Raw genomic sequence first — 14,925 nt, 5'->3', positions numbered from 1 at the left:
ACTTGGGTCCCCTGCATTGGGACTGTGGAGTCCTAGCCACTGGGCCACCAGGGAGGGCACTGGTTTATGTTACAAAAAGCTCATTCAGGCTTCTGTGTGAAGACAGGTTTCGTCAAGTAGAAGTGGAAGCCATGGAAGCAGTGGTCATGTTTTGGAGGCAGTGGTCTTCGAAAGAGACGTGGCAGCCTGGGTGGTAAGAGATGATAAGAGTGGAGATGGTGGGCAGTAAGCAGAGCCAATGATCTCCTGCGGAGGTGGACTTGCTAAGGTGTGGGTGTTGGAGAGAGGGAAGGGAGCAATCGGTGATGAAATTTGACTTGGACAAGTGTGTGGCATTGAGGCCATTTACTGAAATGGAGACGCCCAAGTGGGAGGATAGCAAGGATTGATGTTGCTGACGTATCATGGAAGAGCCTGGAGCTCAGCTGGGAGGTCTTACCAGAGATACCTTTGGGCGCATAGATGATGTTCACAGCAGAGCACCTGGGTGAGCTCCCCATGGCCTGGTGAGGGTGAGACCTGGAGACTCCACCACTGATGGATAAAGACTATGGAACCAGCAAAGGAGACTAAGATATGCTAGCCAGGGAGATGGAAAGAAATCCAGCAGAGAGTGAGGTTAAGGGATTCATAGAGAAGAGAATGTTTTCAGAAAGAGAGAGTGGTTAATTAGGTAAAATGCTGCTGAGAGACTGAGAAACTGGATGGCAGAGAAGAATTTGCCCACGTGGAAACCACTGGTGACCTTGACAATATCGTTTCAGTGGAGCGGTGGGGATGAAGACAGATTGGGATGAAGAATCAAAGGGAGGTGAGGAAGGAAGGCCTGGGAATGTGGGCAATTCTTCTAAAAACATTTGGCATATGGAGATGGAGAGACATGAGTTGGTAGCTGAAGAACATCGAGTCGAGGAGATTTTCTTTGAAATGGGCTTTCCTTGGATGTGTTTATATGCTGATGGAAAAATCTAAGAGGGGGAGAGTGAGGGGACTTGGATGAGAAGGAGAAAAATGGAATGAGCCCTGGATTAGTGGATGTGGGCAGGGGAAGGCCCACAGAGGAGCTGGTAGAGGGCTATCCATTTCAGCTCCGCTGTTGATCACTTTGAGGTTCATCCATTTGTTCAGATGTCACTGAGCATTTTCATGGAACTGGGGACACAAGCTTTCCGAAAACTCATATTCTGGTGAAGACCATAGTCATGTGGGGAAGGGAAGGATGGAGAAGATGTGCTTAGGCACCAACAGCATTTCCACCTTATCTGCTCCAGTGTCTGGTGAGAGGAGGCCCTGCCCACTGCTCCACTCCTGACCCTGATGGTGGGCAGTAGACCTGAGATCTCTCCTGGAGGCGGGGAGATCTGGTCCAGGTCTGGTCCTGAGATCTCTCCTGGAGGCAGGGAGGTATGGTCCTGAGATCTCTGGGATCACCCCATCTCTGGGCTCTACAGTGATTCCCCAAGTTGCCTGTCCCCATTTGGGCTGTTGAATCATGTGCCCTGGGCCACATTCTTCTTCAGAGATCAAGCTCAGGGTTTCTGCAGGTTCAGGTACTGAGCAGGGCCCAGGGAGAGGACCGTGGAGATGCTGTGCCTGGAACACCTCTGGCGTGAGTTAGGACATCTAGATGGCTACTTAGCACCAATCTGGGTGACACCCTGAGTATATACTTACCCTGGGGCAGCATTTGAGATTCTGGAGGTAAGGGAGTTGAGAGTAAGACAGATAAGAGCTCTGTTCTCATGCATCATAGTTCTAGGGACACAACAAACACATAATCAAATAATCAAATAAGACAATTACAGATGGTTATTAAGGGATGTGAAGGACATAAACAGGGGCTTGCGCCAGAGAGCAGCTGGCGGGGAAGGGAGGGTGGGCTCACAGAGGAGTCGGCTGGCTTCTCCGAGAAGGTGACCTTGGAGGGGAGGCCTGAGAGATTAGAAGGAGTCAGGGAAGAGCGTTTCCTGGAAGTTCTGATCAGGAATTAGCCTGGTAGGTTTAAAGATCAGAAGGCACGTCCCTGTGGCCGGGGCTTGGAAAGCCAGGGGGGTGTGTTCTGGGAGGGGACCATGGAAGCAGCTGGTGATCATCTTGTGGGCCACTACGGCCTGGGTTTTGGATTTTATTTTAAGGAGCAAAGGAAGTAGTTGGAGGGTTGTAAGCAGGAAAGAGGAGGATTGCGCTGGAGGAGAGTCTGTTGGGGGAGGGTGAAAGCTGGGAGGCTAGCTCAGAGGTGGTGGCTGTTTGCAGTTATAGGCAGTGGCTTCCTGGCATGTGGATGTGAAGGCAGCAGTGAACATGGGGAGAACCAGACAGACTGGTGAGGGGCAGGCCAGTCTGGTCACAGGCTGGGACCTGTGCAGGGCAGCCTGGACTCCCCAGTAAGCTGGCTGAGCCCCCAGATGCATGCCTTTGACTGTTCCTCCATTAGGAGACATCGCATTTCAGCAGGTGGAGAGCATAGGTGTGCACACAAACAGCCCCTGTTCCTGGCACGAGTCTCAGAGTGGATCAGAAAGCCGGCACAGATGCTGTCGCCTTCCATCTGTTCACCACACGACCTGAATGTTCCTTTCTGCGGTCCCGGGGGTGCCTGCGCCGTGGGGCTGGTTCACCATGGTCCTTGGCGGGCAGCTGCTTGTAGAGCTGGTGTGCTCACATGCTGGCATGCTGGGGTTGCCAGCCCAGGAAGGCTCCCCAGGCGTCTGGTATTCCCCTTGACGCCTGTCAAGGGAGGAGAGCTGAGTGACTTGGCTGGTGCGATCCGAGGCAGTTCTTCCCCAGTCCTCTGGTGCTTGAGCTCCATGGAGCTATCGCTCCAGACGGTTTGTTTATAATGCTAAACATATCAGATAATTGAAGGCTAATGCTTCTGTCTGGATCACTAGACATAATAGGCCTGGATAACAAATCAATTTTCTCCTTGCCCTACAAGGTTGGGAAGTCGAACATCCAGCGTATTCTTGGTGAGTGTGTGTGCATGGGTATGCATGTGTGTGTGAGTGCATGCATGTGCACACTCATGCATCTGTGTGCTCTAATACTGACTTATTAGAAAATGAGATCCCAAGCTAGTTTCCCCAGGCACCCAATTCTATACTTCAGTTTGGGCCACCATCTTAGATTTGAGTGAGAAGGTGATGGGAGCCCCATGTCTTACAGAGAACAGGGACATCTGGAGGTGAAAGGATGGGATGTCTGTCCAGCCTTGATATCTGAAACTCCTGTGTTCTTGGAGGACTGAGTACTCATATAGAAAGCATCTGAGAAATGCCAGTTTCAGCTACCTCCTGCCAGGATACACCTCCAAGAATGGCAAGAGGAACATGTGAATTATGAATTAACAAGAACACTTACTTATCTGGTTAGCTCAATCATCCAGAAAGGGTATGCAAAACAATAAGAAAACAAAGGCAAATGTCTATCTATCTGTGTGTGTGTGCACGTGCATGCACACACACATACATGTCTGTGCGTGATTTTTTTCATATTCTCTTAAATTCTTACTCAGATTCTTACTACTCTGACTTAAGGCACAGTTCCAAAGGCAGTCATAGAGTCAGCTCTGATTTGCACTGGTGCTGAGTGTCAGAGCTGAATGGAGGACGTGGGCATGGCCTCAGCTAATCCTCAGAGCACCCAGATTTCCTGGTAGGAAACTGAGGTCTGGAGAGGCTGGAGTTACTTGTCCTGAGGCATCCAGTTTCCAAATTCTGGATGTGGGTGTTGAGTGTCCACTGTTATTTGTTTCTTCTTCTTTATTTTTATGGAAGAAGGACAGGGAAGCCTGGCTTGCTGCAGTCCATGGGTCGCAAAGAGTCGGACACAACTGAGCGACTGAACAATAGTTGTTTACAATGTTGGTAATTCCTATTGTATAGCAAAGTGTTTCAATTATATATATATATACATATATATAAATAATATGTATATAATATGTTAGATAGATAGATAGATAAATGGGCTTGCCTAGTGGCTCAGAAGATAAAGAAACTGCCTGCCATGCAGGAGACCCAGATTCAATCCCTGGGTCAGAAAGATCCCCTGGAAAAGGGAATGGCAACCCACTCGAGTACTCAGTATTCTTGCCTGGAGAATTCCATGGACAGAGAAGCCTGGTGGGCTACAGTGCATGAGTCGCAAAGAGTTGAACACCACTGAGCAACTAACCTAGTAAAGTAATGCTCAAAATTCTCCAAGCCAGGCTTCAGCAATACGTGAACCATGAACTTCCAGATGTTCAAGCTGGATTTAGAAAAGTCAGAGGAACCAGAAATCAAATTGCCAACATCTGCTGGATCATCGAAAAAGCAAGAGAGTTCCAGAAAAACATCTATTTCTGCTTTATTGACTATGTCAAAGCCTTTGACTGTGTGGATCACAATAAACTGTGGAAAATTCTGAAAGAGATGGGAATACCAGACCACCTGACCTGCCTCTTGAGAAACCTGTATGCAGGTCAGGAAGCAACAGTTAGAACTGGACATGGAACAACAGACTGGTTCCAAATAGGAAAAGGAGTACATCAAGGCTGATTGTCACCCTGCTTATTTAACTTCTATGCAGAGTACATCATGAGAAATGCTGGACTGGAAGAAACACAAGCTGGAATCAAGATTGCCGGGAGAAATATCAACAACCTCAGATATGCAGATGACACCACCCTTATGGCAGAAAGTGAAGAAGAACTAAAGAGCCTCTTGATGAAAGTGAAAGAGGAGAGTGAAAAGTTGGCTTAAAGCTCAACATTTAGAAAATGAAGATCATGGGAACTGGTCCCATCATTTCATGGCAAATAGATGGGGAAACAGTGGAAACAGTGGCTGACTTTATTTTTCTGGGCTCCAAAATCACTGCAGATGGTGTTTGCAGCCATGAAATTAAAAGACACTTACTCTTTGGAAGGAAATTTATGACCAACCTGGACAGCATGTTAAAAAGCAGAGACATTACCTTGTCAACAAAAGTCTGTCTAGTCAAGGCTATGGTTTTTCCAGTGGTCATGTATGGATGTGAGAGTTGGACTATAAAGAAAGCTGAGCGCTGAAGAATTGATGCTTTTGAACTGTGGTGTTGGAGAAGACTCTTGAGAGTCCCTTGGACTGCAAGGAGATCCAATCAGTCCATTCTGAAGGAGATCAGTCATGGGTGTTCATTGGAAGGACTGATGTTGAAGCTGAAACTCCAATACTTTGGCCACCTGATGCAAAGAGCTGACTCATTGGAAAAGATCCTGATGCTGGGAAAGATTGAGGGCAGGAGGAGAAGCAGACAACAGAGGATGAGATGGTTGGATGGCATCACCGACTCAACAGACATGGGTTTGGGTGGACTCCAGGAGTTGGTGATGGACAGGAAGGCCTGGCGTGCTGTGATTCATGGGGTCGCAAAGAGTTAGACACGACTGAGCAACTGAACTGAACTGAACTGAGCAACTAACCCACACCCCGCCCCATAAACATACATCTATTCCTTTAAAAATATTTTTTTCCGTTATGGTTTATCATAGATTCTTTTTTTTTTAATTGGAAGATAGTTGCTGTGCAATGTGTTGTTAGTTTGTGCTGTGTAACAATGGGAATCGTTCTATGTATACATATATCCCCTTCCTCTGAGCCTAAGTCACTCAGCACCCAGCTGACCTCAGAGTGTCCACTCTTGATCTCTGTTCTCCAGTGGACTGCAGAGCAGCATGTTAGAAGGGCCCTGGGGTCACAGCTTGATAGCAAAGAAGAGCCAGAAAATCTTTAAAAAATGGAAGCAGTAGCCCTTAGAATTCAGGCATCATTTCAGGATAGGATCATTTTGGGCAGGGATACAGGTTCTACCTACTTCAAGAGTCTCTGAGCCTAGCTCAGAGGGACAGGTAAGTTGATCACAATGATCCAGGATCTTCAAGAAAATGTTCTAAGTCATGTTCTGTCTGTTTTGTTGTTGTTTAGTCGCTAAGTCGTATCTGACTCTTTTGCGACCCCATGGACTCCAAAGACTATCAGCTCCATATGTATATATGTCCCCCCCACGACCTTGAACCTCCCTCTCACCCCTCTGAAAAGTGAAAGTATTAATCGCTGTGCTGCTGCTGCTGCTAAGTCACTTCAGTCATGTCCGACTCTGTGCGACCCCATAGACGGCAGCCCACCAGGCTCCGCCATCCCTGGGATTCTCCAAGCAAGAACACTGGAGTGGGTTGCCATTTCCTTCTCAATGCATGAAGGTGAAAAGTGAAAAGTGAAGTCGCTCAGTCGTGTCCGACTCTTAGCGACCCCATGGACTGCAGCCCACCAGGCTCCTCTGTCCATGGGATTTTCCAGGCAAGTGTACTGGAATGGGTTGCCATTTCTTCCTCCAGGGGATCTTCCCCACCCAGGGATCGAATCTGGGTCTCCCACATTGCAGGCTGATTCTTCACCCCTCTAGGCCATTACAAGACACTGAGCTGAGCTCCCTGTGTTATACAGCAGCTTCCCACTAGCACTTCGAAGGCTTCTTCATTGCATGGGAATATGAAATGTTCCATGCAGAGAGTCACGCCAGTGGCCTGGCCCTGCCCCCTTGTTACTGCCCTTCCCTTATGCCACAGAATCAGGACACTCTGCCGAAGTTCTGCCAGGAGCCAATGTGCAACATTTTTCCAGGGAGAGGAAGGAAGGAACCGAGGCTTAGTTCATCACAGCACTGAGCTCTGGAGCCAGAGCTGAGCTCAGTGTTACAGCTCAGAAAACTTCCATAAGGTCTTGGTGGGGGGCCCTTGGTCAAAGCACATGCTCCTTCTAGGTAGACTTGGGAAGGATGGAGTCACTCCCAGTGGCTCATCAAGCATTTATTCCTGGAGATAAACCCAATCCACAGCTGCTTTGAACCCCTGTAGGGATGAGTCAGAGCACAAGTGAAATGCTAATTAACGTGCGTGTGCATGGGTGCGTGCATGCTAAGTCCATTCAGTCGTGTCCAACCCTTTTGCAACCCCATGGACTGTGGCTCGCCAGGCTCCTCTGTTCATGGCATTCTCCAGGCAAGAATACTGGAGTGGGTTGCCATGTCCTTCTCTAGGGGGTCTTCCCAACGCAGGGATTGAACCCGCATCTCTTAGGTCTCCTGCACTGGCAGGAGCATTCTTAACCACTAGCACCAGCCGCTAATTAATTAGACCCCTGTTAATTAATATATTCATAGAGAATATAAAAATCCTTTGCATTAGAATTCATCCAATTGTGCTTTTGTACCATTATTTCTTCTTCCTTCTGTTTGGCTAGGGCCAGTATGGTAATGAACTGGCAATCTCCAAGTGCATGAAAGCTAGACGGTGCAGACTGTGGTCTTTATTTTAATTAAAAATATGCCATGTGGATATGTTTAAGAGTTGTTTGTATCTCCAGTATTTAAAAGTTAAACGCAGAAAACTCTAGAACACGGCAACATTCAAGTCCGTACAACACCGGAGGGCTAAGCTGGCTGTGGATGCTCATGAGAGGGGCGAGGCGCCGTGTACCTGGCAGAGCTCTCCTGCTCACCTGGCTGCCTAGAAAGATAAGGACTGTCTGGTGGGACAAAGGAGCGTCCTGCCTTTCTTTAATGCAGCAGGCCCAGTATTTCCTCATCTTCCCAAGCTTTTCTCTCTCCTCCCTGCTGTCAGATGGCTGTTATTTTTCCCTGTGATCCCTCACTGCTATTAATCCCTCACTGTTCTTCATAACCAAATTTTCCAGACAACAAAATTTAAATACAGAACCTCTGCATGTTCAGCCTCCTCACCGGATGTTTCTTCTTTTCCCTAAGATGCATTACACACCTCCTTAACTTTTGAAGCCAAGTAGACAAGAACACGGGGCTTCCCTAGCGGCTCAGCGGTAGAGAATCTTAAATAGAAGCGTTGTGTAATAAAGCAATGTTTCCCATCCTGAATACCATGGACATTTGGGGCAGATAATTCTTTGCTGTGGGGCTGCTGCCTGGCGGATGGTGGAATGTTTAGGAGCATCTCTGTGGATGCCGGCGCCGCTCCCTGACCCCCGTGTGGCCATCAAAATGTGTCCTTGCCTGTGTGCTCCGTCGCTTCAGTCATGTCCGATTCTTAGAGACTCTATGGACTGTAGCCTGTCAGGATCCTCTGTCCATGGGATTTTCCAGGCAAGAATACTGGAGTGGGTTGCCATGCCCTCCTCCAGGGGATCTTTCCGACCCAGGAATCAAACCTGGATCTCCTGCATTGCAGGCAGATTCTTTACTGCTGAGCCACAGGGAAGCCCCCAAAATGTCTCCAGACATTGCCAAATGACCTCTGCGGGGCAAAATTGCCTCCAGTTGGGAACCACTGAATTCAAGAGACTAAAGTGGAGGGAATTAGAGTAGGTATAGGAGCCCGGGGTCACACTGAGGTGAGGCTGCAAGTCTTTGCGGGGCCAGCACCACCACACGCTCTGTGCCTGAGCAGACAAATGCGGGATCTGGGCTCCTGCTGACCTGTGTTCCTGGCACCGCTCTGAGTTCTCGAGCCCTCCACAGTGGTGGCAGGTGAGTGCGATGCTGCCCCTCGGATGGGCTGGTGCAGCCTGTCGTCCTGGGAGAGGGTGACCAGTGACTGCCCTGCTGGACAGGGCTCAAGGGCCTAACCTTCCTTTAAAAACATGATCATTCTTCTTGTTGTTTAGATGGTAAGTGGTGTCCCACTCTTTTTGTGACCCCCATGGACTGTAGCCCGCCGGGCTCCTCTGTCCATGGGATTCTCCAGGCAGGAATATTGGAGTGGGTTGCCATTTCCTTCACCAGGGGATCTTCCAGATCAGGAATAGAACCCGAGTCTCCTGCATTGGCAGGTGGATTCTTTACCACCGAGCTACCTGCGAAGCCCGCGATCATTTGTGATTCTTTTCCAGATGACAGAATCCATGCGCCATGCAAACAGCCTGGACAACCCAGAAAACCACACCAAAAGAAGTCACATGTGATTGTACTGGGCCAAGGGAACCACTGTTTACTACAGACCAAAGCCAAGCGGATCTCTCTCAGACTTGGTCTTATTTATTTATTATATTTTTAGAGCCTGCCTTTTCCACTTAAACTCACGGTCTCTGCATTAGCACAAAGCAGCCAGCAGAGTTACAACCCCTGGGGCTGGTACCAAGTGGTGAGTCACTGGGAAAGCTTGGCAGGCGCCCTGCCCATGTCAACGGCAAATGTCAGGCTGCACCTTCGTGGTTCTGCTCTTCCCTGAGAACCCGCTCGGCGCTGCCGTCTGTGCATCCTCTGACGCTGTTTATAATTTCAGCTCGAACAGTTTTCCTGGAGGTCATGGATGACAGGTTTACTGCCCCTCCACCCTTCTGCCACTCGGAGTTTTTATCAATGATGGCTGAGAAATGACAACTTCCAGAAGAACCAGGCTGCCCTTTTAGCATGAAAACTGAGAAGAGACTGCTTGGCCTCTATAGAAGTGAAAAGAATGAACATGTTAGCTGCTTAGTCATGTCCATATCTTTGTGACCCCACGGACTGTAACCCCCCGAAGGCTCCTCTGTCCATGGGATTTTCCAGACAAGAATACTGGAGTGGGTAGTCATTCCCTTCTCCAGGGGATCTTCCCAACCCAGGGATCAAACCCAGGTCTCCTCCACTGCAGGCTGATTCATTATGGTCTGAGCCATCAGGGAAGCCCAGCCCCTACAAAGCCTGAGGTTAAAAATAATCATCACAGTGGGCACTCCCTGAGGACTTACTCTGACCCCAGCTGCTGTAACGGCTTTTTAATGTAACGTGCAATCCTTACGTCCTTATGCTGGAGGTATTCTATTATTCCCATTTGACAGATGAAGAAACTGAGGCACAGACAAGTAAAGAAACCTGGACAGGGTCCCATAGATCGAGGTAGCGATGGAGATAGGATCTGTATCCTGGCAGTCAGGCTCTAGGCAGGGGTCAGCAACCTTTTTCTATGAAAGGCCAGAAAGTCAATATTTTAAGTGAGCTTCTGCGGCAATAACTCAACTCCATTTTTGCGGAGAAAAGTGGTCACAGACAAGAGTAAATGAGCAAATATGAACATGGAGATTTAAATTTCATATACTTTTCACATGTCACAAAATAGGATTCTACATTAGATTAAAAAAAAAAACTGTTCTTATTTCTCAGGTTGTACGGAAATGGGTGGTGGGCTGGAGTTTGTAGTGGCTAACCCAACTTTGGAGCACCAACTCCTAATCACACATTTGCTATAAAAGTGCCATTCCCTGATGTAGGAAAATTCAGACTCAAAAAAAGATACAAGGGGCTATGTGGAATAGACAAGAGAGCCCTGTGCACCAAGGACTTCAGCCATCATCCTGCCGTGACTCTGCCGGGGAAGGTCATTTGTGGGCATAAGGACAGGAAGGCTGAGAGAAGTCAAGTACTTGAATGCAATAATGATTGACAACTCAGCCATAATAAAAACACATTTCTGGAATTCTAATGTGGGCTCAGAAAACTGATTTCATTTATTTAAACAACTTGATTGACAACTGCTTGTTGGGAGCGTGTGTGAAGCTGGGTTCCCATGAATGAATACCCGTCGGTAGGAACACTGCAATCTGTTAACACTTGGTGGCTTACATGGACTGAGTGGATACCCCGGGTTGGGGTGGGGCTGGCACAGGTCCTTCTGCTCCCTCTGGCCTTCCTTCTCAGCTGACATGGAGCCGGGGTCCCTGCCCTGGCGAACCCAAACTAAACAAACTGTCCTGGGGCCATGCGGCTTCCAGGGGAGAAGGCTTTGGAGAAGGAATTCAGTACCGACCTGGCCACCTGGCCCATGTCCCCAGCAGATGCTAATGTGTCTGGCTGCTTAGCAGGGGCTCCGAGAGAATGTGGTACAAAAAGGGTTCTTGGCATACCTTGTCGCTGCGCGGCTCTGAAATGCTTCCAGAGGCCCTGGCCACCGCCTCCCTGTGGCCTTCCTGGCTCTGGTCCCACCTGATGGCAGATGGCATAACCATGGGTAGGGTGGGGCCTGGGAGGGGATGTCTGGGGAAGGTGGCTGTCTTTTCTGTGCCTTGGGTATCACTGTCCCAGGGTGAGCTGTTGTGTCTTTCCCCTCCTCTCCAAGAGGATGCTTAGACTTTGGGGGCACTGATGGGAGAGTCAGATCCCAGGAGGGCAGTGCGAGGCCTTTTCCTGTGGCCCCCTGGAGCTCCTTGGGGTGGCAGGTGCATATGAATGGCCTCCTCTCAGATGACTTTGGAGCTGGAAAGGACCTTGGTAATCAATAGTCTAATGCAGAGGTCCCTAACCTCTGGGATCTAAAGCCTGATGATCTGAGGTGGAGCTGATGTAATAATAATAGAAATAAAGTGCATAATAAATGTAATACACTTGAATCATCCCCCAACCACCCACCCTCTCCAGTCGGTAGAAAAATTGTCTTCCATAAAACCAGTCCCTGGTGCCAAAAATGGTTGAGGACTGCTGGTCTAACGGTTCTCAATCTGGACCCCAAAGCAGTAATGTAGGATGTTTGTCCCTGGTGTTCTCTCTCTCTCTCTCTCTCTCTCTCTATATATATATATATACACCAAACAAAGGAAATAAAATCCATACCCATGACAAGCCCTTCCATGCTAACAGTACTTTCAAGAATTCCTTTGCTTTGGGCTGGAATTTATCTGCTGGGTGAGTCAGTGCTGGTTTATGCCCGTTGATAAAAAAAAACTCTGGTTAACAGTGATTTATATCTTGGATTGGTAAATCTGAGAAGATGAATTAATTATTGCTTAATAAGTGTGTGTGCTTGCTCGACACATGTTTAGGGAGCTAAGCATGAAATCTCTCGGGAGAAAGTTCTAAGAGAAAATCTTTGTGAAGAGATGGGGGAGAAACTGCTGATCTGGTGTAACCCTCTCCCCTTACAAATGAGGATACCAGAGGCCCAGAGTGTTGAGAGCTCATGCTCAAAGCCATGGCTGCTAAAGTCCCAGAGACAAAGCTGGAATCCGGCTCCTCTAATGCCAGCTTCCTGCTCTTTCCGTGACACCCAGGCGTTTGGTCATGCCTCCTTTGTGGAGTTGGTTCTGCCATATGAAGCCACTGATGTCCTTGACCAGATGAATTGGGTTGTGGTAACCAAAGGGGGCTTCCCTGGTGGCTCAGATGGTAAAGAATCTGCCTGCAATGCAAAAGACTCAGATTTGATCCCTGTGTCAGAAAGATCCCCTGGAGAAGGGAATGGCTACCCACTCCGGTATCCTTGCCTGGAGAATTCCATGGACAGTGGAGCCTGGCAAGTTACGGTCCATGGGGTTGCAAAGAGTCAGACATGACTAAGTGACTAACTTTCACTCTCATCCAAAGGGGGTCGTCAGTGTCTGGCCCCTAGGGGACCCTGCGGTGGTGTGTGTTCCTTCTGGGCTTTTCCACTCAAAAGCCATGTTCACGAAGCAAGCTCCCCCCAACCCCTTTAAAAAAAAATCACTTCATTTGTGTTGTTTCTGTGGGCAGGAATGTAGAAAATGAGCCTATTCTTAAAAAAAAAAAAAAATTCCTAGAAGTTAAAAAGAACTAAAAGAGAATGGAAAGAAACTGAATTAGGAAGACCTGCAGGGAGATTGAATCTCAGGAATTTAAAGAGTAGTCTTTCTAGAGCCCAGGGGATGCGGGGGCATTAAGCGCTATCCATGGGCTCAGAACCTGGGATTCCCCCAGCAAGCCCATCAGCCAGGTGGTGTGTGTGGCCCCACGCAGAGAGAGAATGGAGCAGGCTCAGAGATCACTGGGGAGTTGGTGGAGAGCCTGGCTCGCGGGTGGCTGCTCCAGGATTTAAGCCCAGGTCTCTGGCACTAAAGCCAGCATCTTTCCGGTGATCCTTCTGCTGACCTGAACCTTGCCTCTCCTCCCTCCCTGCAGACACATAGAGAACTGGCGCGGTCTGCACACGCTCAACGCTGTGGACATGGAGCTCTATACTGGCCTCCAAAAGCTGTGAGTGCACCAGCTCCCGGTGGGGTGGGGGCAGGGGCCAGCCCATACGTAGTTCAGGCTTCGAGATACAACCTGAACCCACGTCCCCCGGGTTAGTGCTTTCCTCAGTCCCGTGCTGGACTGATGGTTCACAAGGAGCAGGGATATTTCCAGTCACCTCCTCCTTTGGATTCAGTGCGAGTGACTGCGGGGGAATTGGGTGGGGAAAGGGAGGAGGCTGCAGTGCTAGAGTTGCTGGACCAGAGTCTTATCCACTTGCCAGGATGGGCACATTTCTCACACTCACCCAGGTCCCAGTGGGATGTGAGCCCAAATCCTGCCCGCTCGTCCTGTGGTCCTGTCCCTCAACTGGACCACAAGTGATGACCGGCGATGAAGAGATGCATTCAGTTTACAGAGGCGACTGTTGTCCAGTCTTGGCCTCACTGCTGTCAGTCTTGGCCCAGAGCAGAGCTGTATTGCTACCCCGTAAGCTCTGCTGACCCTCTTTTCCTCTCTCTCTTCAGGACCATCAAGAACTCAGGACTTCGGAACATCCAGCCCAGAGCCTTTGCCAAGAACCCCCACTTGCGCTATATGTGAGTAGAGCTGGGTCCGGGCTGCAGGGAAGTTGGTGGGTGGGTGGGTGGGTGGGTGGGGACAGGCATACGGCAGGGAGAGAGTCCTGGGCGGTGAAGCCTGAGGCCTGAGATCTGGACCTGGCTTCGCTAGTGTGTGTCCTGGGGCAAGTCCCATCGCTTCTCTGGGCCTCGGATTTTTGCCCCTTAAGATGAGGGTTTTAGATTTGATGATCTCTGAGGTTCCTATTGGAAGGTAAAGCCTGAGACTAGGGAATTGGTTTACTTTTTATGATGAAATTTGCAACTTAATGGGAATGTAAATGAGAGGAAATTCCCCATATAAGTGTAGTGTGTGATGTGAATACTACTCTTCAGAGACCATTTGTAGGTCCGTAAGCGCGCGCGCGCGCGCGTGTGTGTGTGTGTGTGTGTGTGTGTGTGTGTGTTGGGGTGGGGTTGGCTGAGAGAAAGCAGGGCCAGGCCAAGTGTCACATCTAGATAGATCCTGGGTTCAGTGGCGAAAGGCTCTGAAAAGCAGAGACACCAGTATATAAAGTCACACAGCTTTGGGACGCGCTTGAGGTGACCTGGCTCTGCTGGGATCCTGTCTGTCTGAGCCTCCTCCTCCCGCCTCTCCCCTCCCACCACTGTCGTGTGTGATGGTGGTGGGACCTCCGCAGGCTCAGCTCTGCCTAGCCCTGTGCAGATGGAATCTCACGAACTTAGTGCTTCCTCTCTAAGCCTAATTCTGGGCTGAAGACTCTGGGGTTTGATGGGAGGACTGCCATTTCCTGGGGAGAGACAGGCTCGAAAGGAAACCTGGAGCCAGCAATTAGGGAAAGTGCTAACACACTGCACCCGTGGGGGTCCTTGGTGTTCGGTCAGGTCTTTGCAGATGGTGGCCATCTTGGACATCTATGGGGCATGTTCTCCAAGAGCAGACATTCCATAGTAACCAGCAGGGTGGAGTTGACTGTATTTGGCCAGAAAATGGAGGAATGGTATGCAGACGAATCTTTCCTTCGGCCACCTGAGAGTTGCTCTGGTGCAGGCACTTTGGACTTGAAGGGCATCAGGCTGAATAGGAATCTCACAGGAAGAGACAGAGCATCCAAGGGAAGTGGAGGGGAGGTGGAGGACGAGAAAAGATCGTGGAGAATTGTGGTGGGCTGTTGTTTCTCCTTTGGGGGGTCCTGGCCTCACCCCTGGGCCTTTGTGTGTTTTTCCAAACACCTAGTGAATGCTTAGGGCTTCCCTGGTGGCTCAGCAGTAAAGAATTCACCTGCCAATGCAGGAGACACAGGAGATGTGGGTTCCATCCCTGGGTTGGGAAGATCCCCTGGAGGAGAGCATGGCTACATACTCCAGTATTCTTGCCTGGAGAATCCCGTGGACAGAGGAGCCTGGTGGGCTA

The 14,925-nt window shown here is 49.4% G+C and overlaps 1 protein-coding gene across 1 annotated transcript in view; it reads left to right on the top strand.

The window, feature by feature from the left end:
- The window catches only part of NTRK3 (neurotrophic receptor tyrosine kinase 3), a 428,727-nt gene that overhangs the window by 65,594 nt on the left and 348,208 nt on the right, over nucleotides 1-14,925 (top strand). Inside the window, exons 2-3 of the mRNA XM_027521083.1 lie at nucleotides 12,877-12,951; nucleotides 13,458-13,529. Coding sequence (XP_027376884.1) covers nucleotides 12,877-12,951; nucleotides 13,458-13,529 — 147 coding nt within the window. The remainder of the gene's footprint in view (nucleotides 1-12,876; nucleotides 12,952-13,457; nucleotides 13,530-14,925) is intronic.

Source organism: Bos indicus x Bos taurus, chromosome 21 (assembly GCF_003369695.1).
Source record: "Bos indicus x Bos taurus breed Angus x Brahman F1 hybrid chromosome 21, Bos_hybrid_MaternalHap_v2.0, whole genome shotgun sequence".
Classification (NCBI taxonomy): Eukaryota; Metazoa; Chordata; class Mammalia; order Artiodactyla; family Bovidae; genus Bos; species Bos indicus x Bos taurus.
The sequence above is the reverse complement of the archived record's forward strand: the minus strand, read 5'-3'. Positions and strand labels throughout refer to the sequence as shown.